This window comes from Octopus sinensis, linkage group LG23, assembly GCF_006345805.1.
Source record: "Octopus sinensis linkage group LG23, ASM634580v1, whole genome shotgun sequence".
NCBI lineage: Eukaryota > Metazoa > Mollusca > Cephalopoda > Octopoda > Octopodidae > Octopus > Octopus sinensis.
In genome coordinates this window covers 32,365,829-32,392,399 of record NC_043019.1, presented here as the reverse complement: position 1 = coordinate 32,392,399, position 26,571 = coordinate 32,365,829, and the positions used below count along the sequence as shown (strand labels likewise).

Genomic DNA, 26,571 nt, shown 5'->3' with positions numbered 1-26,571 from the left:
CCGCTGAGCCTGGATGTGCATTCATCCATCCGTCGATGCTCTTGGTGTCGGGGGTTGACCTGCTTTCTCTTCTGCGGGTCTTACGAATAGCAAAGGACCACGTTTCGGACTTCTCCCACTGGGACGAAGACCGCTTCGCTCAGCAAACAAACAAGCAGCACCAGCATGGGTGCATTTACTCAGCACTGGCATGGGTGTGTTTACGTAGCACCAAACACGGGTGCATTTATGTAGCAATGGCACGAGTGCATGTATGTGCACCAGGCTCCAGTCTGATCTGGCAAGGTTTCTACAGCCAGATGCCCTTCCTAATGCCAACCACTCTGAGAATGTAGTGGGTGCTTTTTAAATGCCACTGGCAATGACCATGCTCGAATGGTGTCTTTTATGCATCACTGGCACAAAAGCCAGTCATCTGGTGCTGGATATATATGATATGTAGCACTGGCACGGGTTCATTTATGTAACACTGGCATGAGTGTGTTTATGTAGCACCAGCATGGATGCATTAACACAGTACCAGCACATGCTTTATACATATATATATATATATATATGAAGAAAGAGGAGAGAATGACATTCACACAAACAAATACAGCTATGAACACAGAGACAGACAAAAAAACAAACACACATGCTGCATGCATAGAGAGAGAGAGAGAGAGAGGTGGAAAGAAATGAGTTTACCAACCTATTTTTGTTGCACTGTATATGTTTTCAATTGAGAAAACTCCTCCCAGACCATAAAGCAACACCTTAGCTAATGCAGGCACAAGCTGAGTGGTTGTCACTAACACATTTACACAGTTAGATCTGAAAAGATTTAAAGAAATAAATAAATAAATGTGTCTCATATGGATAGGCTTCTGAACAATCTCCATTTATCAAATATTCGCATATACCAAATTTTCCAAACAGATTTTCAGTTTTAAAAAAGGGGGTAGGTTGACCTATACACCAAAACGACTTTGGAGGACCAAAAATGTGGCAGGATTTGGAAAGATAGTGACAATGTTTGAATGTTTACACTATATACTATGTTGATTTGTGTGCCAGAAACTACTGTATGTATCTATGTATGGAGCCAACGAAGGAAACTTCTACATGGCTGTTCAACCTGTTAGAAATAGCAGCTGAATTTCTTTCAAATTGTACCCTTCTTGTCTCATGTATGCACATACCCTAGTTTCTGGCTTATGTGAAATATTTCCAGGTAAAAATTGGTAGGTCAACTTATACACCAAGATAACTTTAGAGAATCTAAAGAGACGAGGGCTGCAGGGAAAGCAAAAGTCCCACTGAATCCCAACCACAGATTTTATGCCATAATAGGCCTAAAAAGCAACCTCAGGACCCACAAAATGTAAAGCTGACAACCCAGTTATCTTCAGTGACAATGAAGGGAAAATCTAAAATATATATATAAATATATAGGGGATAGTTATGATCCTGGCTATAGGATTATTACATAGTTCCCTATGTTGTGGCCTGTATTGCATAACATTGTAAGAGATATGGAATAAATTGTTTGTTTACAGAAACAGGTGTTATGTCAATTTCATGTCCCTTCATTCTACATTTAAGTTGTTATTTTTATAAACATATCATCATCATCATTGTTTAACATTCGCTTTCCATGCTGGCATGGATTGGATGGTTTGACTGAGGACTGGAAAGCCAGGAGGCTGCAACAGGCTCCAATCTGACCTGGCAAGGTTTCTACAGCCAGATGCCCTTCCTAATGCCAACCACTCTGAGAATGTAGTGGGTGCTTTTTAAATGCCACTGGCACGAGGGCCAATCAGGCAGCACTGGCAACAACCATGCTCGAATGGTGTCTTTTATGCGCCACTGGCACGAAAGCCAGTCAGGTGGTACTGGGGAGATATATATATATATATATATGTATATATATATATATATAATGATGTGGAGGCCCAGTGGTTAGGGCAGCGGACTCGCGGTCGTAGGATTGCGGTTTTGATTCCCAGACTGGGTGTTGTGAGTGTTTATTGAGCGAAAACACCCAGAAGCTCCACGAGGCTCCGGCAGGGAGTGGTGATCCCTGCTGTACTCTTTCACCACTCTTTCTTCTGTTGGCCTGCTCGCTTAGCCAGCGGGGTGGCGTCATTCGAAGGCTAAAACAATGCGAATGCATTGTGACCAGCGATGTGTAACAACATCTGATGGTCTGGTCGGTCATGTGATATATATGATATATAAAATATAATATACGTACCTGGTGTTGATTATGTTGAGAGATTTCAATGCCATTGTTAGCCAACTGTCTGTGATGTTTTCAATTTCTTGCCTCAATTGAAGCCACTGTTCCCGTTTCTGCGGACCTAATAAACCTGGAATGCAACAAAAAATGGCAACATGCATTAATATGCAAGAACAAATACGTGAAAGGGAGTGTGTGTGTGTAGTCATTTCCGTCTACCAAATCCATTCACAAGGCTATGGCAGAATAGACCTGCCCAAGGTGCTACACAGTGGGACTGAACCCAGAACCATGCAAGACTGCGATTGATTGTCAATAAAATAAAATTTTATTCTTCCTGAATGGCTTGATACTAAGTGACCCAATGGCCTGGTACTAGTCTGTAAGTTGGTGGTTGGGGTCTGCTGCCCCAGGGGACCAAAGGCATGAGTGTGATAGTAAGGATAATGGTAGTGATGGTATTTAATCTCTTAAGATATTATCCCATATATTTTCATTTAGAAATGTCTAGTAAATATATATTTGAATGAAAATGTACTCTAGGGTATTTGCCACTTATTTCTAACCCCAAATACCTTGTTCTTGATGTTTTCCCCCTTTTTTTAGCCTAAAATGTCAGTAACTATCATTTCTATCAGCAACTTCATAATAAATCAATAACTAATCATAGGTGCAAGAGTGGCTGTGTGGTAAGTAGCTTGCTTACCAACCACATGGTTCTGGGTTCAGTCCCACTGCGTGGCATCTTGGGCAAGTGTCTTCTACTATAGCCCCGGGCCGACCAAAGCCTTGTGAGTGGATTTGGTAGACGGAAACTGAAAGAAGCCCATCGTATATATATATATGTGTATATATATATATGTGTGTGTGTGTGTATGTATGTTTGTGTGTCTGTGTTTGTCCCCCAAGCATTGCTTGACAACCGATGCTGGTGTGTTTAAGTCGCCGTCACTTAGTTGTTCAGCAAAAGAGAGTGATAGAATAAGTACTGGGTTTACAAAGAATAAGTCCTGGGGTCTTTTTGTTCGACTAAAGGCGGTGCTCCAGCATGGCCGCAGTCAAATGACTGAAACAAGTAAAAGAGTAAAAGAGTAAAAGAGAGAGTGATCCAAAATGACAAATACCAACCTCCTACATTATTTCTGTAACTATTGTATATCTCCTTTATCCGTCGGTACCGAAAGGCGAGCTTCCGCATCCAGTCGACTCCTCCGCGAACACCAGTGGCTATACACAGATTTGCATTGGTGGTGGCTGCATGGAAACCATCAGTTGCAAAGTTATATGAACTGGAAATATAAAAAAAGAATAAAAGAAAAATATGAAAAACAATAAAACAAATCATTTTTCTTTGTCATTATGATCGTTGTGCTTAATGTCTGCTTTTCCATGCTTGCATGGGGCAGACGGAGTTTCCTTGAGACGGATTTCCTATGGCCGGATGCTCTTCCTGTCACCAACCCATACCCGCTTGCGAGCTGGCAGAACCGTTAGCACGCTGGGCGAAATGCGTAGCCGTATTTCGTCTGCCGTTACGTTCTGAGTTCAAATTCCGCCGAGGTCGACTTTGCCTTTCATCCTTTCGGGGTCGATAAATTAAGTACCAGTTACGCACTGGGGTCGATATAATCGACTTAATCCGTTTGTCCGTCCTTGTTTGTCCTCTCTGTGTTTAGCCCCTTGTGAGTAGTAAAGAAATAGGTTACTATTCCCCCGTAACGAGATACATTATGATGGAAAATTGGAAATGAAGGATACCATTTGCAAGACTGTCACATTCGTTTACAACTATCACACAATGTGAAGGCAAGGAGACAGTGATACACGCACACACACAAACAGGCTTCTTTTAGTTTCTGCCTACTAGACCCACTCACAAAGGTTTGGTAAACAAACTTCTAACCACACAGTCTACATCCAGGTTGCAAAATACTGCCTCCAAGAAGGATCCACCTAACCCATGCCAGCATGAAAAAAAAAAAGCAAACATAAAACTAATGAATGAACACACACACACACACAAATGCATACATCATAACATCACAAAACCACCCCATGGCACACAACCATTTCACTTCATACCAACACACACACACAGATGACTTATTGTTCGTCAATGAGAGAGGCCAGATAGTATTGTCAACCTGCAAGTGACAAGTGATTAGATCCTCGACATAATAGATAGACAAGGTGGCTGCCGGTGGCATTTAAGTAGAGTATTATTACATCGCTTTATTCAATCCACTCCTCTCTGGCATTTTTCACATACTGAGAGCTCTGGAGTAGCCAGTTCCCCCTTGCTGCACCCTGTCTGGGTCATGGTCAGTCAATAGCACTCAACAAAGCTTACTTGTGCCTCATGCAATCTGGGACCTTTGTTCATTCATTGGATCCCATTAATTCTTGAATTCCATACAAAATTATCTTAATCCAAACCCTAAATCTATAAAGTAAAGAAACATCTTTTCCATCTCAAAACACCTACTCAACTGGTGATGGTGATGATGATGAAAATAATAACAATAATTATTATTATTTCTTTATTGCCCACAGTGGTGCTAGACATAGAGGGAACAAACAAGGACAAAGGGATTAAGTCGATTACATTAAACCCAGTGCATAACTGGTACTTATTTAATTGACCCCAGTGTGTAACTGGTACTTCGACCTCAGTGCATAACTGGTACTTATTTAATCAACTCCAGTGCGTAACTGGTACTTATTTAATCGACCCCAATATGTAACTGGTACTTATTTAATCGAACCCAGTGCATAACTGGTACTTATTTACTCGAACCCAGTGCATAACTGGTACTTATTTACTCGAACCCAGTGCATAACTGGTACTTATTTAATCGACCCCAGTGCGTAACTGGTACTTATCTAATCGACCCCAGTGCGTAACTGGTACTTATTTAATCGACCCTGAAAAGATGAAAGGCATAGTCAATCTCAGAAGAATTTGAACTCAGAATGTAAAGACAGATGAAATTCCATTAAGCATTTTGGCAGGCATGCTAATGATTCTGCCAGCTCACTGCCTTAATAATAATAATAATAATAATAATAATAATGGTTTCAAATTTTGCCAGAAGGGCAGCAATTTTGTGGGAGGGGATGAGTCGATTACATCGGTTCCAGTGTTCAATTGGTACTTATTTTATCGACCCTGAAAGGGCGAAATACTGATAAACATTTTATCCTGTGCACTAACTGACTAGTCCCTTCCCCATAACTTCAGGGTTTGGGCCTATGCTAATCACCACGCTTTTACTTGTTTCAGTCATGTGACTGTGGCCATGCTGGAGCACCGCCTTTAGTCAATCAAATCGACCCCAGGACTTATTCTTTGTAAGCCTAGTACTTATTTTATTGGTCTCTTTTTTGTTGAACCGCTAAGTTACGGGGGACGTAAACACACCAGCATTGGTTGTCAAGCAATGCTAGGGGGACAAACATAGACACACAAACACGCACACACACACATATATATATATATATATATACATATATACGACAGGCTTCTTTCAGTTTCCGTCTACCAAATCCACTCACAAGGCTTTGGTCGGCCCGAGGCTATAGTAGATGACACGTACCCAAAGTGCCACGCAGTGGGACTGAACCCTGAACCATGTGGTTCGTAAGCAAGCTACTTACCACACAGCCACTCCTACCACCACCATCATCTTTTCAGAAGTGTGTGTGCGTATGCGAGTGCTATGAGGGTGTATATTGTGTATACGCATATTTGTGAACAATAGCATCATATTCAGTTACAACTATCTACCGGGTCACTCTGTGGTTCACTGCATCATTTACAGCTTTTGTCACTCTACCCTAATTACTACTACTAGTAGTAACTAAGGTGTGTTTTTTTTTAAAAATTTTTATTTTCTTATTTTTATTTAAAGCCACTGTGCATCTGTTTATTTGTCTGTCTACCTATCTACCTTGTCTGTTTGTGTTCATTAGTCATATATATGGAGTGGCTGCATGGTAAGTAGTTTGCTTACCAACCACATGGTTCTCGGGTTCAGTCCCACTGTGTGGCACCTTGGGCAAGTGTCTTCTACTATAGCCTTGGGCCAACCAAAGCCTTGTGAGTGGATTTGGTAGGTGAAAGCTGCAAGAAGCCCATCGTACATATATATATATGTGTGTGTATGTTTGTGTTTTGTGTTTGCACCCCCCCCCCCACATCGCTTAGCAACCAATGTTGGTGTGTTTACATATCTGTAACTTAACGGTTTGGCAAAAGAGACTGATAGAATAAGTACTAGGCTTATAAGGAATAAGTCCTGTCCTGGGGTTGATTTGTTCGACTTAAAGGCGGTGCTCCAGCATGGCCACAGTCAAATGACTGAAACAAATAAAAGACTAAAGGAATAAGAATATATACACACCATAACACGGCCCTTTACGAGGACCCTGCTTCACAAGCTTTTACAAGATTCATTTTCTGTTTACGAGTGTTGTTTGGAAATGAACTCATATATCGAGGCATACGTCTTTTACTCTTTTACTTGTTTCAGTCATTTGACAGTGGCCATGCTGGAGCACCGCCTTTACTCAAACAAATCGACCCCAGGACTTATTCTTTGTAAGCCTTGTACTTATTCTATCAGCCCCCCCCCTCCGAACTTGTAAGTAACGGTGGATGTAAACTCACCAACATCAGTTGTCAAGCTAACGATTCTGCCAGCTCGCCACCTTCACCTTAATAAAAACGAATAATCTTCACAAGGCCTGAATAATTTGGTGGATGGGGCTACTTGAATACATGACCCCTAGCAGTCAACAGGTACTTAATGTATTGACCCTGAAAGGATGTAAAGCAAAGTCAATCTCGCTGGAATTTGAACTCAGAACATAAAGACAGATGTTGCATATGGCAACGATTCTTCCAGCTTCACACCTTGCACTTTTTGGATTACGTTAAAGGACTGCAATTTTAGGGGCTGCAGGGTTTGGTCTATCTATATTAACAAACCGAGTCCTTGCCTGGTACTTTATTTTAACAACCGCCCCACCCACAGGAGGGATGAAAGGCAAAGTTAATCGCGGTGCTTATTACAAACTTTATCGGTAGTAAGTAGATTATTAAACCTTATCAACTGATTAAGGGTTTTTACAATCTATTACCAATAATATTATTATTAGTTGTTTATTAACAGTTTGTTAATTATAAATTTCTTAATACTTTTATCCTGATAAGTATACTGCTAATAAGTTAATCCCTAGCAAGTGTATTTAACAATAAGTCGAATTACAAATAAAATTTATTACTAATTAATTTTATCGCTCAAATGTTTATTAATTAATAATAAACCTCAATGTTAATAAGCTTGTTATTACTAAGTTTCTAAACCATATGATAATCCTCTCTACTAAAAGCACAAAGCCTGAAATTTTTTTGGTGGGGGAGGAGGAGTCGATTACATTAAATTCAGATTAAATTAAATTTAAGGCGGCGAGCTGGCAGAATCGTTAGCACGTTGGGCGAAATGCTTAGCAGTATTTCGCCTGCCGCTCCGTTCTGAGTTCAAATTCCGCCGAGGTCGACTTTGCCTTTCATCCTTTCGGGGTCGATTAAATAAGTACCAGTTATGCACTGGGGTCGATATAATCGACTTAATCCGTTTGTCTCTCTGTGTTTAGCCCCTTGTGGGTAGTAAAGAAATAGATTACATTAAATTCAGTGTGTAATTGGTACTAATTTCCTAACCCTGAAAGGATGAAAGGAAAAGTTGACTTTGGCAGAATTTGAACTTAGAACGTAAGGACGGATGAAATGTGGCTAAGCATTCTGGCTGGTGTGCTAATAATATATGATGTGGCACAGCAAAATCTGAAAGGGAACCAACATGGTACATTAAACAGCAGGCTCTGTCCTGGAACCCAGAAGGGAAGCAGGAAAGAGGGATGCCCTAAAAACTAATGGAGTCAGGATACTGAAGCAAAGTTGAAAATGCTGTGATCCAAATAGAGAGAAGTGGAAAAGACAATCTCGAGATGAGAACAGTGAAGGAAAGTCATCGATGATCTTTGCTCGAAAGGGATCAAAGGGGTTCCACAGGAAGTAGGGGACTTAATTGAATGAGTAAAAGCGGTTCTTACCTAAGGTCCTGTCCGTTATCATCAGATGACACATCATCTATATGAACTTGATCACATTCCTGTAGTAACAATAAAACAATACGGCTTAAATTATTATTGGCAACGACAACAACAAAAACAACATCATTTAACAGTTACTAGCACTATGAACCGGCAACGCCGTGTCAAGGTGCTAATGCATGCATATACAGCTGTGTGCGCATGCACATACACGCGAGTACTGTCCAAATCTCCGACCAATCACCTACAGCTAGCTGGCATTCAATTGGCGTATCAAGTTTCGGGCATTTTGATTGGGTTTTGGATAGAAAATTCACAAAAAAGTCACTTCTAATGATTTTTTAATGGCTTTGCGGGGTGACTGGGGAAATGTAAAGATGTGCACGACCACCCTTGGACGGTTTTGAATGACCATAGAAAGTGCGAGCCCTCTAACCGAAAAATTGTTGATTTGTATAAAGGATATACACACACACACACACAGACAGACATTTTGCCGTTTATATATATAGAGATTATCTCCAATCAGTGAATGTGGTCATCTGGTTCCTCCAGTCACATGGCACCGGGTCGCATCAAGAAATCTGGATGAAACTAAAAACAACTGTTGACTACACAAGGAGTATTCCAGTTGCTCGATTCAATGGAGTTACCTACTTATTAAGATCAAAAGTATCAGAGGCCAATCTGGAGCAATAGGCTCGTAAAGTCAGCTTCTTGGTTTCTGTGGCACATACACCCCCCCCCCGGACACCCTACTGTCGTACGATTATCCATTTTTGCAAGCTGAACAAACTGAAGCAATGTGTGAAATAAAATGTTTTGCTCAACAACACACACTATCACCCGGGTCTAGGAAATGAAACCACGCTCTTATGATCACGAGCGCAAAAGTCTAACCACTAATGCCATGCACCTCCACACTTATTAATATCGGGAGGTGTAAAGGGGCTGAGCATTCCACGGGTATTTTGTGTGTTTCATGGAAACCTTATGTAGGGTTTTTAACAGGAAGAGTTGGCGTTAGGAAGGGCATCCAGCTGTAGAAACACTGCCAGATCAGACTGGGCCTGATGCAGCCTTCTGGCTTCCCAGACCCCAGTTGAACCGTCCAACCCATGCTAGCATGGAAAGCGGACGTTAAACGATGATGATGATGAAGAGCATCCAGCCATAAAAAATCTACAAATTATTTATTTGCTTGCTGTAAATATATTTAAAAAAATTTTAATGCAAAAGCTTTATAAAAGGGCCTTCGTTGTTTGAGGCCACTGGATTTATATCTGGTCTATACTGGCCCCATATATTAAATCTGGCCCTTATCTCTCCTCAGTTTTGTAGAGTGACAACAAATGTCAAGAGGTGAGGTATCCTTGGGCCCTGAAGGGAAAGGGACAGTCATCGGGATGCCAGTCCAGCCATGTTAAAGATGTCCTTTTGTGACACTTGTAATGTTCAATATTTGTTCGCAAACAGAGGTTCAAGATGCAAAGGAAAAAGGAGAGACAAGAAAGAGAAAAGATGAGATGAAAACAGATATTCTTGCCTCCAGCTGCCTCTCAAAACCAATGGAAGGAAAGTCATGGCTTCCCCCACCACACCACTTTCTTTAGATATTTCAGAAATCAGAGCCAATAGTCAAAGACACACAGACAGACAAGCAAACATAATAGTAACCAGAAATAACAACTACAACATTTGTCAGGTGACATTTTTCATGCTTGGTGAAGTGGAAAATTTTCTTTCAGAATAGAAAGAAAACAAACAAACAAGAAGTCATTGACAACAGGCGTTGAATGGAAAGAGGGGGCAAAAAAAGGAACCCAATTTTATCTGTACCATGGTAAGAGATTTTACAATGCACCCTGGGTTTCTGCGTGTGTGTATACTTAAATATATATATATCCCTTTCAATGTTTATATGTATGTAATATATACACATATGCAATCACATCATCATCGTTTAACACCCACTTTCCATGCTTGTATGGTTTGGACGAATGACTGAGAGCTGGCGAACCAGATGGCTGCACCAGGCTTCAATCTTGATCTGGCAGAGTTTCTACAGCTGGATGCTCTTCCTAACGCCAACCACTCCGAGAGTGTAGTAGGTGCTTTTTATGTGCCAGTCAGTCGGTACTAGCAACGACCTTGCTCGAATGGTGTCTTTTACATGCCACCGGCACGGAGGCCAGATAGCTGCTCTGGCAATGATCACGCTCGGATGGTGCTCTTTAAGGCGACGCTGGTAACGATCATGCTGGAATGGTGCCTTTTAAGTGCCACTGGCACGGAAGCCGGTTAGCCGCTCTGTCAATGATGACACTCGTATGGTGCTTTTAAATATTTACAGGCATAGGCATGGCTGTGTGGTAAGAAATTTACTTCTGAACCATGTGGTTCTCAGTTCAGTCCCACTGCACAGCACCTTGGTGTCTTCTGCTATAGTCGTGGGCCGACCAAAGGCTTACGAGTGGATTTGGTGGATGGAAACTGTGCGCGTGTATGCATATAACTGCGTCTCCTTATCTGACACTGTGCACTGTGTCCCAGCTGCAAATGAAAGTCACTGGCATACAAGTGGTGTCTTCCGTTTTGAATAAGGCTGCGAGCTGGCAGAAACGTTAGCATGCTGGGTGAAATGCGTAGCCGTATTTCGTCTGCCTTTATGTTCTGAGTTCAAATTTCGCCATGGTCGACTTTGCCTTTCATCCTTTCGGGGTCGATAAATTAAGTACCAGTTACGCCCGAGGGACGATGTAATCGACTTTGTCTGTCCATTTGTCTGTCTTGTTTGTCCTCTCTGTGTTTAGCCCCTTGTGGGTAGTAAAGAAATAGGTATCTTCCATTTTGAATCTTCTGTGAAGAACATGTCTGGCTAATGGGGAGATATTACCTTATTTGGAAAGAGGTGAGGGTTAGTGACAAGAAAGGCATCTGGCTATAGAAAAATCCACCTCAACAAATTCTATCGAATCCATGCAAGCATGGAAAAGCAGACATTAAAGTGATGATGGAAGTGATTTATGCACAAGATAAGGTTTTCTGGAAAATCTTACTGTGCCTCTGTCTGTCATTACCTTCAATACCTATTTCTTTATTACCCACAAGGGGCTAAACATAGAGGGTACAAACAAGGACAGACATAGGTATTAAGTTGATTACATCGACACCTTGCGTAGCTGGTACTTATTTAATCGACCCTGAAAGGATGAAAGGCAAAGTCGACCTCAGCGGAATTTGAACTCACAACGTAACGGCAGACGAAATACTAATGTTTCTGCCAGCTCGCCACCAATACCACCACCATTAGCATCAGTATCATGGCACCAAAAACAACAAAAAAATTAAATAAAAATAGACAACGAAACAATAAGATAATTCCAGTGTCCAAGGAAACCATTCCTCCGTAGAAACACACAATCACATGCAGCAGTTCTAACTCTGATCCCCCAAAAGATCATTGTAATATTAATGACCATGGATGGACCCTAGTTGGCCACCCCATAGGCACAGTGTCTATTTGTCCAGTATGGAGTGTTCGATAGGATCCAAACCTGGACAATGAGACAAGTTGTTCCCCATGCAGCATATCCCCTTCTCAGCATCACTAAAGGATCCAAAGAAACAGCATGGCTCTTACAATATGGCACAGGTGTCATTGAAGGAGGTACTCATAACAAGGTTCTAGACAACGTCCAACTGCCTTAGGGGTTCCAACACATGGTAGTTCCTAGGGGTTTGCTCCTTAAGAAGGCATGTTGCTCAGTGGGTAGAGTATTCAACCCACAGTTGCAAAGCTGTGAGTTCAATTCCTGGTGATGTGTTGAGTCCTTGAGCAAGACACTTTATTTCTTGTTGCTCCAGTCCACTCAGCTGGCAAAAACGAGTTGTACACCTGTAATTCAAAGGGTCAGCCTTGTCACATTGTGTCATGCTAAATCACCTTGAGAACTGTATTAAGGGTTTGCATGTCCGTGGAGCACTCAGCCTTAAAGGTTCCAACACATGGTAGTTCCTAGGGGTTTGCTCCTTAAGAAGGCATGTTGCTCAGTGGGTAGAGTATTCAACCCACAGTTGCAAAGCTGTGAGTTCAATTCCTGGTGATGTGTTGAGTCCTTGAGCAAGACACTTTATTTCTCGTTGCTCCAGTCCACTCAGCTGGCAAAAACGAGTTGTACACCTGTAATTCAAAGGGTCAGCCTTGTCACATTGTGTCACGCTGAATCTCCCTGAGAACTACATTAAGGGTTTGCATGTCTGTGGAGCACTCAGCCACTTGCATGTTAATTTCATGAGCAGGCTGTTATATTTGACTGGGTCAACTGGAACACTTGTTGTTGTAACTGACAGAAAGCCGGATCAATCCTCAAGCTTTTCCCAACAACGAGATATGACCACAAAGCAGCATAAGGTAGTTTCAAATCACACAGGGCAGTTTTTGGACCACAAGGCAATTTCACTATGTGGTTTTCTTTCTCCTATTGAAAAAGCAGTTAAATTTGTTTTTTCTCTCCTGGTTTTTAAAGCCTTTTGTTGTTGATGTGAGTGTGAGTAAAGGCCCTTTAACCCTTTCGTTACTGTATTCATTTTGAGATGCTCTGTGTTTCTTTCAATTACTTTAAATATAACAAAGAATTTAGTAAAATAACTTAGTTATGATTAAGCTAGTGTTAGGAACATAAATTGTGACTAAGGTTTGGCGGAAGATTTTCGTTCAGAACTTATGAAAACAAGACATTGGTACTAGAGAGCCAGAGCCGGTTTCAGCCGGGTTGGTATCAAATGGGTTAACGTGTGTAAATATGGGTAAGGTGAGGGAAAGTAAAGTACACAGAAGGAGGAAAAATGGAATAAGTAGGGTTTGAACTTACTTCTAGATCATTGAAGAATAAGTGAGTATCTGCCAAGTTGAATATCATTTCCTCCATTCTTAATCCTAAAGACACAGAGCTAGGAGGATCCTGCAAAGTAAAAGAGAATTCGCATTAGAAATAAAAGAAATCATTGCTGCTGCCACCACCACCATCACAAATACCATCACCACCACCACCAACAGTACCACCATTACCCATAACACCATTACAGTCAATATTACCACTATCACTATCATCACCTCCAATACCACCAGCAGCATCATCATCATGGCACCAAAAACAACAACAAAAAAAATTAAATAAAAATAGACCACGAAACAATAAGATAATTCCAGTGTCCAAGGAAACCAGCATCGGTTCTCAAACGATGTTGGGGGGTACAAACACACCTACAGATATATATGACGGGCTTCTTTCAGTTTCCATCTACCAAATCCACTCACAAGGCTTTGGTTGGCCTGAGGCTATAGCAGAAGACACTTGCCCAAGGTGTCACACAGAGGGACTGAACCAGAAACCATGTGGTTCGTAAGCAAGATACTTACCATACAGCCACTCCTACGCCTATATACATTTAATATGAGATAATTCAGGATTAATGCAAAACAACGAGAATATATAAGCATTACATTTGACAGTAAGCTGAATTAGGGAGGAAGCACTCCGTCGGTTATGACGATGAGGGTTCCGGTTGATCCGAATCAACGGAACAGCCTGCTCGTTAAATTAACGTGTAAGTGGCTGAGCACTCCACAGACATGTGCACCCTTAACGTAGTTCTCGGGGATATTCAGCATGACACAGAGAGTGACAAGGCCGGCCCTTTGAAATACAGGTACAACAGAAACAGAAAGTAAGAGTGAGAGAAAGTTGTGGGGAAAGAGTACAGCAGGGATCACCACCATCCCCTGCTGGAGCCTCGTCGGGCTTTTAGGTGTTTTCGCTCAATAAACACTCACAACGCCCAGTCTGGGAATCGAAACCGCGATCCTATGATCGCGAGTCCGCTGCCCTAACCACTGGGCCATTGCGCCTCCACAAAGTAAGCTGAATGCTAAAGAGTTAAAAGGTGGTCATGATGATAGTGGAGGGAACAAAGAGGGTGGCGGTGAGAGGAGTATAAGAAGAAGTGGTGAAAGAGGAGTTATAAGAGAGTAGAAATAATGGGCAGAAGAGAGAAAAAAAATGTTATTGTGAAGCCGGTGCAAACAAAACTGGTGGAGCACTACTTGAGAAATAACAATACTAATAATAATAAGAGCACTCAGAGAGTGCAAACCTTCGCCAAGGCAACACCAATGTCCTCTCAACGATTAGCCAGAGATGATTTTTAAAATGAGAATATCTGAAATAAACTCGACTGCTCTCACAAAAGAGAATACTAAAAATGAATCTGATTGCTCTCAAAAATAAGGTAAAAAGAATCAGGAAAAATAATCCACAATCCTTGGCCGGTACTGGATCGATCCCAAAATCTAATCAGTTTGTGCCAGTCATGAGGCCAAACAACCCTGGAAGTTTTATCCGAATCCATCCAACGGTTTTTGAGATATCTTGTCCAAGGACAAGCAAACAAAGAAACAAACACAACTGAAAACAAAACCTCCATATTTGCTAAGGCAGAGGTAGTAGTAGTAGTAATAATAATAATAATAATAATAATGATAATAATGATAATAAAAATAATAATAATAAAAGGTACAAAAGTGATTTTGAGAGGTGGAACATTTTTGAGTGTAACATGAGCATCGAGTGGCACAACATTAGAGTGCTGAAAGAGCACTTGAGTAGAGGAACAGTTTTGAGTGGTAAATCACAAGTACTGGTGTAGTGGTATGCAAGAGAAAGGAATAACATACCAGATTAGAGAGAGAGAGAGAGTGTGTGTGTGTGTTGGGAAAGGTGACTGGACAGGCTGTTTAGAGAATGAATTCATAAAGGAATGGTATGTCAAGGAGTGACACTTCTAAATGTTCCACAGCCTTGAGGCAGCAGCAGTAGTAGTAGTAGTAGTAGTAGTAGTAGAAGTGGTGGTGGTGGTGGAGAAGACTTGAGATGTGGTCAACAGGGACAGGCAAGGACTCACAAATGTATGTCAGAAAAGAGTTTTATCTCTTTAGCAATTCGGATTGCTATCATCATCATCATCATCGTTTAAAGTCCGCTTTCCATGCTAGCATGGGTTGGACGATTTTGACTGAGGTCTGGCGAACCAGATGGCTGCACTAGGCTCCAATCTTGATCTGGCAGAGTTTCTACAGCTGGATGCCCTTCCTAACGCCAACCACTCCGAGAGTGTAGTGGGTGCTTTTATGTGCCAGTCAGGCAATACTGGCAACGACCTCGCTCGAATTTTTTACAGGTGCCAGTAAGGCAATACTGGTAATGAATCACGCTCGAATGGTGTCTTTTACGTGCCACCGGCACGGAGGCCAGATAGCTGCTCTGGCAACGATCACACTCGGATGGTGCTCTTAATACCCTACTAGCACCAATTCGCATCATTATGAATTGAATCATGCTTTATATCATAGCTTTGAGATATCAGTAGTGTAACTGTTTTTCAGAATGTCATTGCAGGGTAAGGAGTTAGAGGTCACATCTGGCGAGTTTGAATTATAAAACAGGTAGAAGAATATTTGGGCCTCATATGGCTGCTTTAACTCGTTAACATTTAGTTTACTCTGTCAAATGTAATGCTTATTCATTCAAGTTGTTCTCAATTAATTATACACTATCTTGTAGCTTCAAGATTTTAATGATATACTCTTTTACGTCTTTCAGTCATTTGACTGTGGCCATGCTGGAGCACCGCCTTTAGTCGAGCAAATCGGACCCAGGATATATTGTAAGCCAGGTACTTATTCTATCGGTCTCTTTTGCCGAACTGCTAAGTTACGGGGATGTAAACACACCAGCATCGGTTGTCAAGCGATGCTGGGGGGACAAACACAGACACACAAAGATATTCGCACACACACACATATATATATATATATATATATATATATTATATATATATATATAGCAGATAAGAAAATAGGGAACAATAGGTGGTTCATCAACTTTAGGACATTAAATTATGTGTGCGTGTGCATATGCATGTAGCATCTGTGATAAAGTATATATGTATGATATAATAGTGTGTGTGTGTGTGTGCATATGCGTGTAGCATGTGATAAAGTATATATGTATGATATAATAGTGTGCGTTTGTGTGTGATATACTGTAGTGTAAGTATGAAAGTGTGTGCGCATGTAGCATATGTGATAGAGTATATACAATATAATGTAGTGAGTGTGTGTGTGTGTGATTATAGCGTTGTGTGTGTGTGTGTGTGTATGGAATAGTGTATTATATATATTTTTAATGCTGTGTGTGCGTGCATGAAATAGTGTGCTTGCATGATATGGTGTAGCACGCGCGCGCGAGTGTGTGTGTGTGTGTGTGCATATGCGTGTAGCATGTGATAAAGTATATATGTATGATATAATAGTGTGCGTTTGTGTGTGATATACTGTAGTGTAAGTATGAAAGTGTGTGCGCATGTAGCATATGTGATAGAGTATATACAATATAATGTAGTGAGTGTGTGTGTGTGTGATTATAGCGTTGTGTGTGTGTGTGTGTGTATGGAATAGTGTATTATATATATTTTTAATGCTGTGTGTGCGTGCATGAAATAGTGTGCTTGCATGATATGGTGTAGCACGCGCGCGCGAGTGTGTGTGTGTGTGTGTGACGTGATAATGTATATACACAGTGAAAGGGAGGAGAGCTTTGTTAAGGGTTCCCTTGTTTATTCAGCAAACCCTGCTTTAACACAATCATGACATGATGGCATTGAAAGAGACAAGCCGCAGAGGGGCTTCAACATTAACAACATCCAGGGGGGAGGCGAGGGTGGCAAGGCGGTAGCAGCGGATATGGTGTGTGTGTGTGTGTGTGGTGGGTGGGTGGTTGGCTGTTGTAACTACTGACTGCTTCAAGTGGAACAAAATGAAGATGAAGATGTATATTCCAACATGCACGTGTGTGTGTGTGTGTGTAAGAATGAGTGTGTGCATAAGTGTAAGAGAGTGTGCGTGTGTGTGTGTATTCGTAAGTGCATGTGTGTGCGTATGTAAGAGTGTGTATATGCACATGTTTAAGAATGTGTGTGTGTGTGTGTGTGTGTGTGTAAAAGATGGCATGTATGTAAAAGTGTGTGCGTAAGTGTAAGAGTGCATGGATGCACAAGTGTAAGTGCATGTGTGTGTGTGTGTGTGTATATGCACATGCTTAAGCGTGTGTGCTGGTGCTTATGTGTGTGTGTGTGTGTGTGTGTGTGCTTGCACGCATATGTAAGCATGTGTGTGAGTGAGTGTATGCATGTGTAAGAGCGTGTGCTTCCATGCATGTGTGTGTGACAGGGATTGGCTGTGCACTACATACACACACACACACACACGCAAAAAAGACAAATCATTTGAGAGAAAGAGAAAGGAGTGTGCGAGCGGTAGTGGTGGTGGTGGTGGGGGAGAGTTAACCCATTTCACTCTGCCAACTTTTTTTTTGTTTGTTATTTATAGATTATACACTTCCACTATAATTTGTCAAGGAACATTCACCACCACCACCACCACCACCACCACTGCAGTACTCCTCCCCACCACTGAAATGGTTTACCACCTCTATTATCATCATCACCACCACCACCACCACCATCCAGTGATGATGCCGATAATCATCAGTATCAACACCGACCACCATTATCACCAGCTAAGGATGATGACGATCATCATTACCTCATTACCACCCCCATCATCATCTGTCATCATCATCATCATCATTGCCAAAACCATCATTATCATTACCATCATCACTTACAAATCCCCTTTTCCAATACTGCTTATTACCCCATCACTACCATCAGCACCATTAATAGTAATAATAATAATAATAATCTTTTCTACTCTAGGCACATGGCCGAAAAATTTTGGGGCAGGGGGCCAGTCGATTAGATTGACCCCAGTACGCAACTGGTACTTAATTTATCGACCCCTAAAAGGATGAAAGGCAAAGTTGACCTTGGTGGAATTTGAACTCAGAACGTAAAGACAGATGAAATACCGCTAAGCATTTTGCCTGGCGTGTTAATGATTCTGCCAGCTCACTGCCTTAATAAAAATGATGGTTTCAGATTTTTCCACAAGGGCAGCAATTTTGGGGGAGGGGAGTAGCCGATTACATTGACCCCAGTACACAACTGGAGCATTTTTGTCATAGACCTTGAAAGGATGAAAAGTGAAGTTGAACTCAGAATGTAATGATGGATGAATGTTGGCACAAACCCATTAATTTGGGGGCACAGAGTGCATGTCGATTACAACAATCCCCCAGCATCCAGCTGGTACTCGGTAGGATTTAAACTCAGAACATAAAGACAATAATAATAACAATGGTTTCAAATTTTGGCTCAAGGCCAGCAAAGCACAAAGCCTGAAATTTGGGGTTAGGGGGTAAGTCGATTACATTGACCTAGGCGGAATTTGAACTCAGAACGCAGCGCCAGGCAAAATTCCACTAAGCATTTCGCTTGGCGTGCTAACGATTCTGCCAGTTCATCACCTATAATGATAATAATCCTTTCTACTGGGAAGCACAAGGCCTCAAATTTTTTTTGGGAGGGGGAGGGATTAAGATGATTAAATCAACCCAAGTGCGTAAATGGTACTTATCTAATAGACCCTGAAAGGATGAAAAGCAAAGTCGACCTCGGTGGAATTTGAACTCAGAACATTGAGACAAACGAGATACTGCTAAGCATTTTGCCTGGCATGCTAACGGTTCTGCCAGCTTGCCGCCTATAATAATAATAATAACAATAATGATGATAACAATAATAATAATAATACCAAGTGTAATGTATTCTTGATCTAAGTGTCAACTACTACCCTGACCTTGAAAGACATAAGGCACTAAAACCATGACCAAAACTACTTCTCTGACAACCAGTTACCACCACCACCATCACTACCCAATAATCGTTGCACCTATCACTACTACCATCACCACCATAACACAACCTCTTCTACCACCACCAACAGCAACACTACCACTACAACCAACGAACACCCCATACCTATCATAACAACGACCACTATAGCTGCAACCACAGCTCCACAACTGCAACTACAGCACAACTTCCTACTACTACTACTACCACCACCACTACTGCATCAACAAATCAAGAGTCTACCACCACCACCACCACCACCACCACAAAAACACAGCCCCTACTATCACAAACCACTAGAAATCTCCTCCTGCCAAGTAATTTGTCAATATTCATAGAGGGAGGCCAAAAAAAGGAAGAAAAAAAAAAAGGATTTCTTTTGCTTTTGTTTTCTCCCTCTTTAGTGTCTCATCATGTAATTATGTGTAATTGTTCTTGTTATTGTGAATCTCCTTGAAGAACCAAAACAAACAAATCCTCAACAACATATTGGATGCTTCACAAATACAACCACTGAAGACAACCCGACATAAAATATACAAGGAGCCCCACTTGAAGAAGGAAAAAAAAAGGACAACAACATGATGGTCTGTTGAGATAAATATAATTAATAACATAATGATAATGATTATAAGTGATAATAATTATTATTATGTAATAATAATTAATGATGATGACTTGTTTTGGAAACAATGCAAAAATCACACAATTATACACAACACACACATATATATATATATATATATATATATATATATATATATACACACACACAAATACACATTTATAATACACTCAAATACATACATACAGACACACAAACACATACATATATACAAACATATTCACTTACAGAAAACACTTATTTACATACACACACACACACATATATATAGACACACACACAAATATATATTATATATTATATATACATAAACGCATATACACACAAGCATTTTACATAGTTATATACATACACACACACACACACACACACACAGAAAGTCATACATCATTCACACACATGTACAAAAACACCTTTTACATGCTCATATATTTAATATACACACACACACACATACATATATATATATACACACACACCCCTTAACAAAACCCATTTATACACAGAAGTACATTAATGTACTTCTGAAGTGGCTCTTCCCCCCCCTCTCCACCTCACACCTTTTGTTTGTTTGTTTGTTTTGTTTGTTTAATGCTCTCCTTCTGAGGAATAAAGGTGGAAAATATTATGGAGCAATGATAGAGTGGAACTAAATGATGATTAACATAATGATAGCAGTGGTGGTGGTGGTTGTGGTGGTGGCGGCAGCGGAGGTGGTAGCAATAACCAAACAAAGGAGGATGAGGAGGAGGAAGAAGGATAATGGTGGGAGGAGGCAAAACAACAACAGCAGCAACAACAACAAAAGTAAGCAAGCATAAAATATAACAAGCAATTTTTATTTTTTTTTACAAGAACCGGTGGGGAGTCCTCTTGTAGTTTTAATACACACTATTATTATTATTATTATTATTATTGTTATTGTTATTATTACAGTGACAACAAACCACTGAGTAGGGAGGTGAGACAGGATGGCATGGAGGGAGCCCAGGAGGCTAAGGCACAAAACAAGGGACCAGGAGGAGGAGGAAGGAAGGAAGGAAGAGACAGAAAAGAAGGTTGGGAGAAGTTGACTTGGTGTGGGGTGGACTCGGGTGGGGGTGAAGAAAGATGGGAGTAGCAGAGGGGGTGGGGTGGGTGGGTGCATGTTGTTGCTGTTGTATGTGTGCCTGCCGCCAACCCCCCAAGATGGACATGGACATCCCTTTTTAATGACTACATATATGTTAAGTTTTTCCAGTATGGTGATGGTGGTGGCGGCAGCGGAGAGGGAGAGCCTGGAGAGTGGGAGGAGCGGGGGGGGGAATAGGAAGAGGGATTAAAAACAAGAACAGAGCAGGCAGAGGGAGAGGGAACCCCTTCCAGTTATATATAGTTTGGTTGGGAGGGAAAAAAACGGGGGAGTTTGTTTCTCTCCTCCTCAGCATGCAGCTCAGGCAAAAAAAAAAAAAAACTGAACTGCAGAAACTCTCCCTCCTCCACAACAGCAACAACAACAACAACAAGATTTTACATTCAACTTCCTTCCCCAAACCCCTTTCTAGCCCCTCCTACCCCATCGACTCCCAGCTAGTTTGTCTTTTTTTTTTCTTTAAGAAATATTTTTTTTTATTCATGAAACTTTTTCTGGAGATTTAAAAAAAAAATATACATCATTCCTTGTTGAGTTTTTTTGTTGTTGTCTTATTAAATTTTATCATTATCATTAATAGTCATCATCATCATCCTCATTAATATTACTAATTAGTATCATTATTCTTATTACTAATTATCATTAGCATTGTTCAACACCCCACTTGTCCCTTGTATTGTTGCACTGTCCCTATCTGTGTTTGGCCCTTGTGGCCAATAATGAAATCCTTATTATTGTTGTTGCTATCGTTGTTACTGGTTCCCCTCATCTATGCCCCTGTGGCTAATAAAATAAATTACTACTACTATTATTATACAATGAAACACAAGAGTGGTTGGCTGCTGCAACACCAGTAACAACCATGACCACCACCAGCCAGTCTCTCTCACCTCTCTCCTCCACTGTGTGCATAAACATACCTCATACCTAGCCTGAGCTCTTTTACACTTCTCAAGGACCCTAAAAACCAAAAACCAGCACCTCCCGTCCCCCTCAGCCGCCCCACCTCCATTATCAAGCACCAATGCTTAAAGGGCCATAAATAAACTGACAAGAACCCTCCCTCTTTCTCTTCAACGCACATACACACACACCTTTAACACTGCCCCTCCTTCTCCACCAATGGCCCCTTATGCTTCCCTCCTTGTATTCAGGAAATTACTGGATTAGCAACACAAACAACAACAAAAGATTTACATCACAAGAAATGTTATTATTACCATTATTATACAACAAAGCAGAAAGAGGCAAATGGAAACAATAATGATGATGATGACAACGATGATGATGGTGGTGATGATTCCCCCCCCCTATTTGCCACAGGGTCAACCAAAAGCAGCAACAATGAACTGCAAGCCTCTTTCTCTTTTTATTGTTAGACAAGCTTTGTAACAACACCAGTCTTTTCTCAAGGCAGCAGCGGCGGCGGTGGCGAAGGGGGACACATGCCTCCCCGTCCACAACCATGACAACACCCCCCCACCCCACGGAAAACTGGGAGTGGGGGGAAGGGGTTGGTGGAAGCATGTGTCACTTCAGAATGGGGAATATATATATATAGGTAACAAGTGAATTAAAATCGATGCAGTAACATTTAGATTGAAACTGATTTTGAGTATATAATATTCAAAATCAGGTGCTCCAGCATGGCCACAGCTCTGAGCTGAAACTAATATATATATATATATATATATGTATATATGAGGCGTTGGTGTGGGTGTGTGGTAAGAGATTTGCTTCCCAACCGTATGGCACATTGGGCAAGTGCATTCTACTAGCCCGATGTGCCATGGGATGACCAAAGCCTTGGTAGATGGTAACTGAAAGAAGCCCATCGTATATCTATATATATGTGTGTGTATCGTTGTGTTTGTTCCACCATCATCTCTTGACAACAGGTGTTGGTGTGTTTATGTCCCCGTAACTTAGCGGTGCAGCAAAGAGACTGACAGAGTAAGTACTAGGCTTAAAAATGAGCCCTAGGGGTCGAATTGTCCAAGAAAAACCCCTTTAAGGCAGTGCTCCAGCATGGCTGCAGTCAAATGACTGAATCAAGTAAAAGAATAAAAAAGAATATATTTGTGGCAGTGTGGTAACGAGCTTGCTTCTTAACCACATGGTTTTGGGTTCAGTCCCGCTGTGTGGATCTTTGGGTAAGTGCCTTGTACTACCATTGCCTCAGGCTAATCAAATCCTTCTGAGGGAAATTGGTGGACAGAAACTGAAAGAAGGCGGTGAGTGGGCAGAGATGTTAGCATGCCAGGTGAAATGCTTAGTGGTATTTCGTTTGCCACTATGTTCTGAGTTCAAATTCCACCGAGGTCGACTTTGCCTTTCATCCTTTCGGGGTCGATTAAATAAGTACCAGTTACATATTGGGGTTGATATAATCGACTTAATCCATTTGTCTGTCTTTGTTTGTCCCCTCTGTGTGTAGCCCCTTGTAGGCAGTAAAGAAAGAAGAAACTGAAAGAAGCCCTGTGTGTGTGCATGTGTGAAATGAAATAAAAATTAAGGATCTGGGCAAAATACTTTATAAGCTCTCTGTGAAAAAAATAAACCAAACTGGCTTGGGATAGATGTAGAAATCTAGGCAAACTGTACTTTAACAATGTATTCTCCAACCTTATCAGAAATATGTGTAAGCCAGATGGAATAAAATGTACAAATATCCATTACTTTTGAGCCTTTTCTTCTGGCATTCCATTGGTGACGATGACGACGAGGGTTCCAGCTGATCTGATCAACAGAATAGACTGCTGGTGAAATTAACGTGCAAGTGGTTGAGTACTTCACATAGTTCTCAGAGAGATTCAACATGACACAGAATGTGATGAGATTGGCTCTTTGAAATGTAGGTACAGCTCATTTTAGCCATCTGGGCAGATTGGAGCAATGTGAAATAAAGAGTCTTGCTCAAGCACATAATCCACTGCCAGTAATTGAACTCCAAACATAAGGATTGTCAGCCAAATACCCCTACCACTAAACCACGTGCCTTAAAATATACATACTCACACACAAGTGAGATTGTAGCTGTGGTCTATGCCAGTGCTGTATAACCATCCTGTTTAAGAAGTACCCTTCAATCCTCGGGCAATATGCTGTGCTTGAGAGGACCTGTTGAGTCAAATGAAATCATTGTCGTGGCTGATGACATTACTGCCTGACAGGCACCAGTGCTGGTGGCATGTAAAAAGCATCAGTCGAGCATGATCGATGCCAGTGCCGCTGGACTGGTTCCCGTGCTGGTCACATGTAAAAAGCACTATTTGAGTGTGGTCAAAGCCAGTGCCACTGGACTGGCTCCTGTACTGGTGGCATGTAAAAAGCACTATTTGAGTGTGGTCAAAGCCAGTGCCACTGGACTGGCTCCTGTACTGGTGGCATGTAAAAAGCACTATTTGAGTGTGGTCAAAGCCAGTGCCACTGGACTGGCTCCTGTACTGGTGGCATGTAAAAAGCACTATTGAGTGTGGTCAAAGCCAGTGCCACTGGACTGGCTCCTGTACTGGTGGCATGTAAAAAAGCACTATTGAGTGTGGTCAAAGCCAGTGCCACTGGACTGGCTCCTGTACTGGTGGCATGTAAAAAAGCATATTTGAGTGTGGTCAAAGCCAGTGCCACTGGACTGGCTCCTGTACTGGTGGCATGTAAAAAAGCACTATTGAGTGTGGTCAAAGCCAGTTGCCACTGGACTGGCTCCTGTACTGGTGGCATGTAAAAAGCACTATTTGAGTGTGGTCAAAGCCAGTGCCACTGGACTGGCTCCTGTACTGGTGGCATGTAAAAAGCACTATTTGAGTGTGGTCAAAGCCAGTGCCACTGGACTGGCTCCTGTACTGGTGGCATGTAAAAAGCACCATACGAGCATGTTCCCTCTGCTGGTGGCACATAAAAGCACCATTTGAGCATGATCAATGCCAGTGCCACGTAAAAACCACCTTTCAAGCATGGTTGATGCCAGGGCTGCCTGACATATAAAAAGCACCCACTAGACTCTCGGAGTGGTTGGTGCTAGGAAGGGCATCCAGCAGTAGAAACCTTGCCAGATCAGATTGGAGCCTGGTGCAGCCTCCTGGCTTGCCAGTACGCCTCAAACTGTCCAACCCATTCCAGCAAGAGAGGCAGAAATTAAACGACAATGATGAATGACACACACATATGTATATATATATACTATACACTATACATTCCTGGTGGAGAGCAGGATTGTTGTGATTCTCAAAAGTGAAGAGGTGGGCATGGGGAAAAGTTAAGAAGTGTTAATTTGTACTATCTGGTCATCTTAAAATGAGAAGATGTCTATGAGGACAAGCTGAGACCCCCTTTGGTCATGACTGACCATGGGATTGCACCTAGAAAGTTACGCTCCCAGGCACAAGACCAGCAGTAGCCCATGCATACTGGCCTCCCCCCTCCACGCCACCAGTGTTATCCAAGGGAAAGGCAAAGGCTGATACAGCTTGGCACCTGTGATGTTGCAACTCATTTCTACAGCTGAGTGAACTGGAGCAATGTGAAATAAAGTGTCCTGCTCAAGAATACAACATGCGGCCCGGTCCGGGATTCAAACTCACAACCTCACGATCATAAGCTCGATGCTCTAATCACTGAGTCATGCGCCTACACACGAGGAGAAGACATATGCTATTTATATATACAATAGGCACAGGAGTGGCTGTGTGGTAAGAAGCTTGCTTCCCAACCACATGGTTCCGGGTTCAGTCCCACTGCGTAGCACCTTGGCCAAGTGTCTTCCATTATAGCCTCAGGTCAACCAAAGCCTTGTGAGTGGATTTGGTAGATGGAAACTGAAAGAAGTCCATCGTATATATATATATATATATATATATATATATACATGCATATATTTGTGTGCATGTGTCTTTGCATCTACGTTTGTTGCTGTCGGTGTGTTTACATCCCCTGCAACTTAGCATATCAGCAAAACAGACCTATAGAATAAGTACCAGGCTTACAAAGAATAAGCCCTGAAGGGGGGAGGGTTGATTCCTGCGACTAAAAACACCCTTTAAGGTGGTGCTCCAGCATGGCTGCAGTCAAATGATTGAAACAACTAACAGAATAACAGAATACACACATATAAACATACATACACATTTTGTTATTTTTCTATCACTATTTCCCTATGAAAGAAAATTATTGAAAAAAAAAAGAAAAAAGAAAAAAAGACGGAATTCAACCCAAAGTCCCACAGTCTAATCAGATTTGCATGCTTGGTTGGTTATCCTTCTTCACTTTCTTCTTAATTTGGGGAGTGTTTTATTTTTGCTACTAACCCCATGGGATTGGAACCCATACACCCACAGACACCCACAAGGAATTCCCCAAACCTAGCTGACTTAATTTGATTGGCTTTCATTGAGGGGTTTTTTTATTCCTTGTTTTACAGATTTTTTTTTCCTCCCTCAAGCATCAAAACTCATTCTTTTCATTTGGGTTTAGAGAGCATGTGTTTGTGTGTGCTTGTGTAAGGGGCAGAGTCCATCATGGTCCACTACCTCTTGTTGCAGTCCACCCCTGCCCCACCCCCTCGCCTCAGCCTCCCCACTCCATCTTGTGATCCTTTACACA

The 26,571-nt window shown here is 41.6% G+C and overlaps 1 protein-coding gene across 8 annotated transcripts in view; it reads right to left on the bottom strand.

Annotated features, from left to right (window-relative positions):
- The window catches only part of LOC115223373 (eyes absent homolog 1), a 441,365-nt gene that overhangs the window by 6,587 nt on the left and 408,207 nt on the right, over window positions 1-26,571 (bottom strand). For all 8 annotated transcript variants that reach the window (XM_036512562.1, XM_036512564.1, XM_029793869.2 and 5 more), the window contains 5 exons: window positions 13,216-13,305; window positions 8,342-8,400; window positions 3,353-3,513; window positions 2,240-2,354; window positions 692-813 (listed from right to left, as the gene is read on the bottom strand). In XM_036512562.1, the coding sequence (XP_036368455.1) occupies window positions 692-813; window positions 2,240-2,354; window positions 3,353-3,513; window positions 8,342-8,400; window positions 13,216-13,305 (547 nt within the window). The remainder of the gene's footprint in view (window positions 1-691; window positions 814-2,239; window positions 2,355-3,352; window positions 3,514-8,341; window positions 8,401-13,215; window positions 13,306-26,571) is intronic.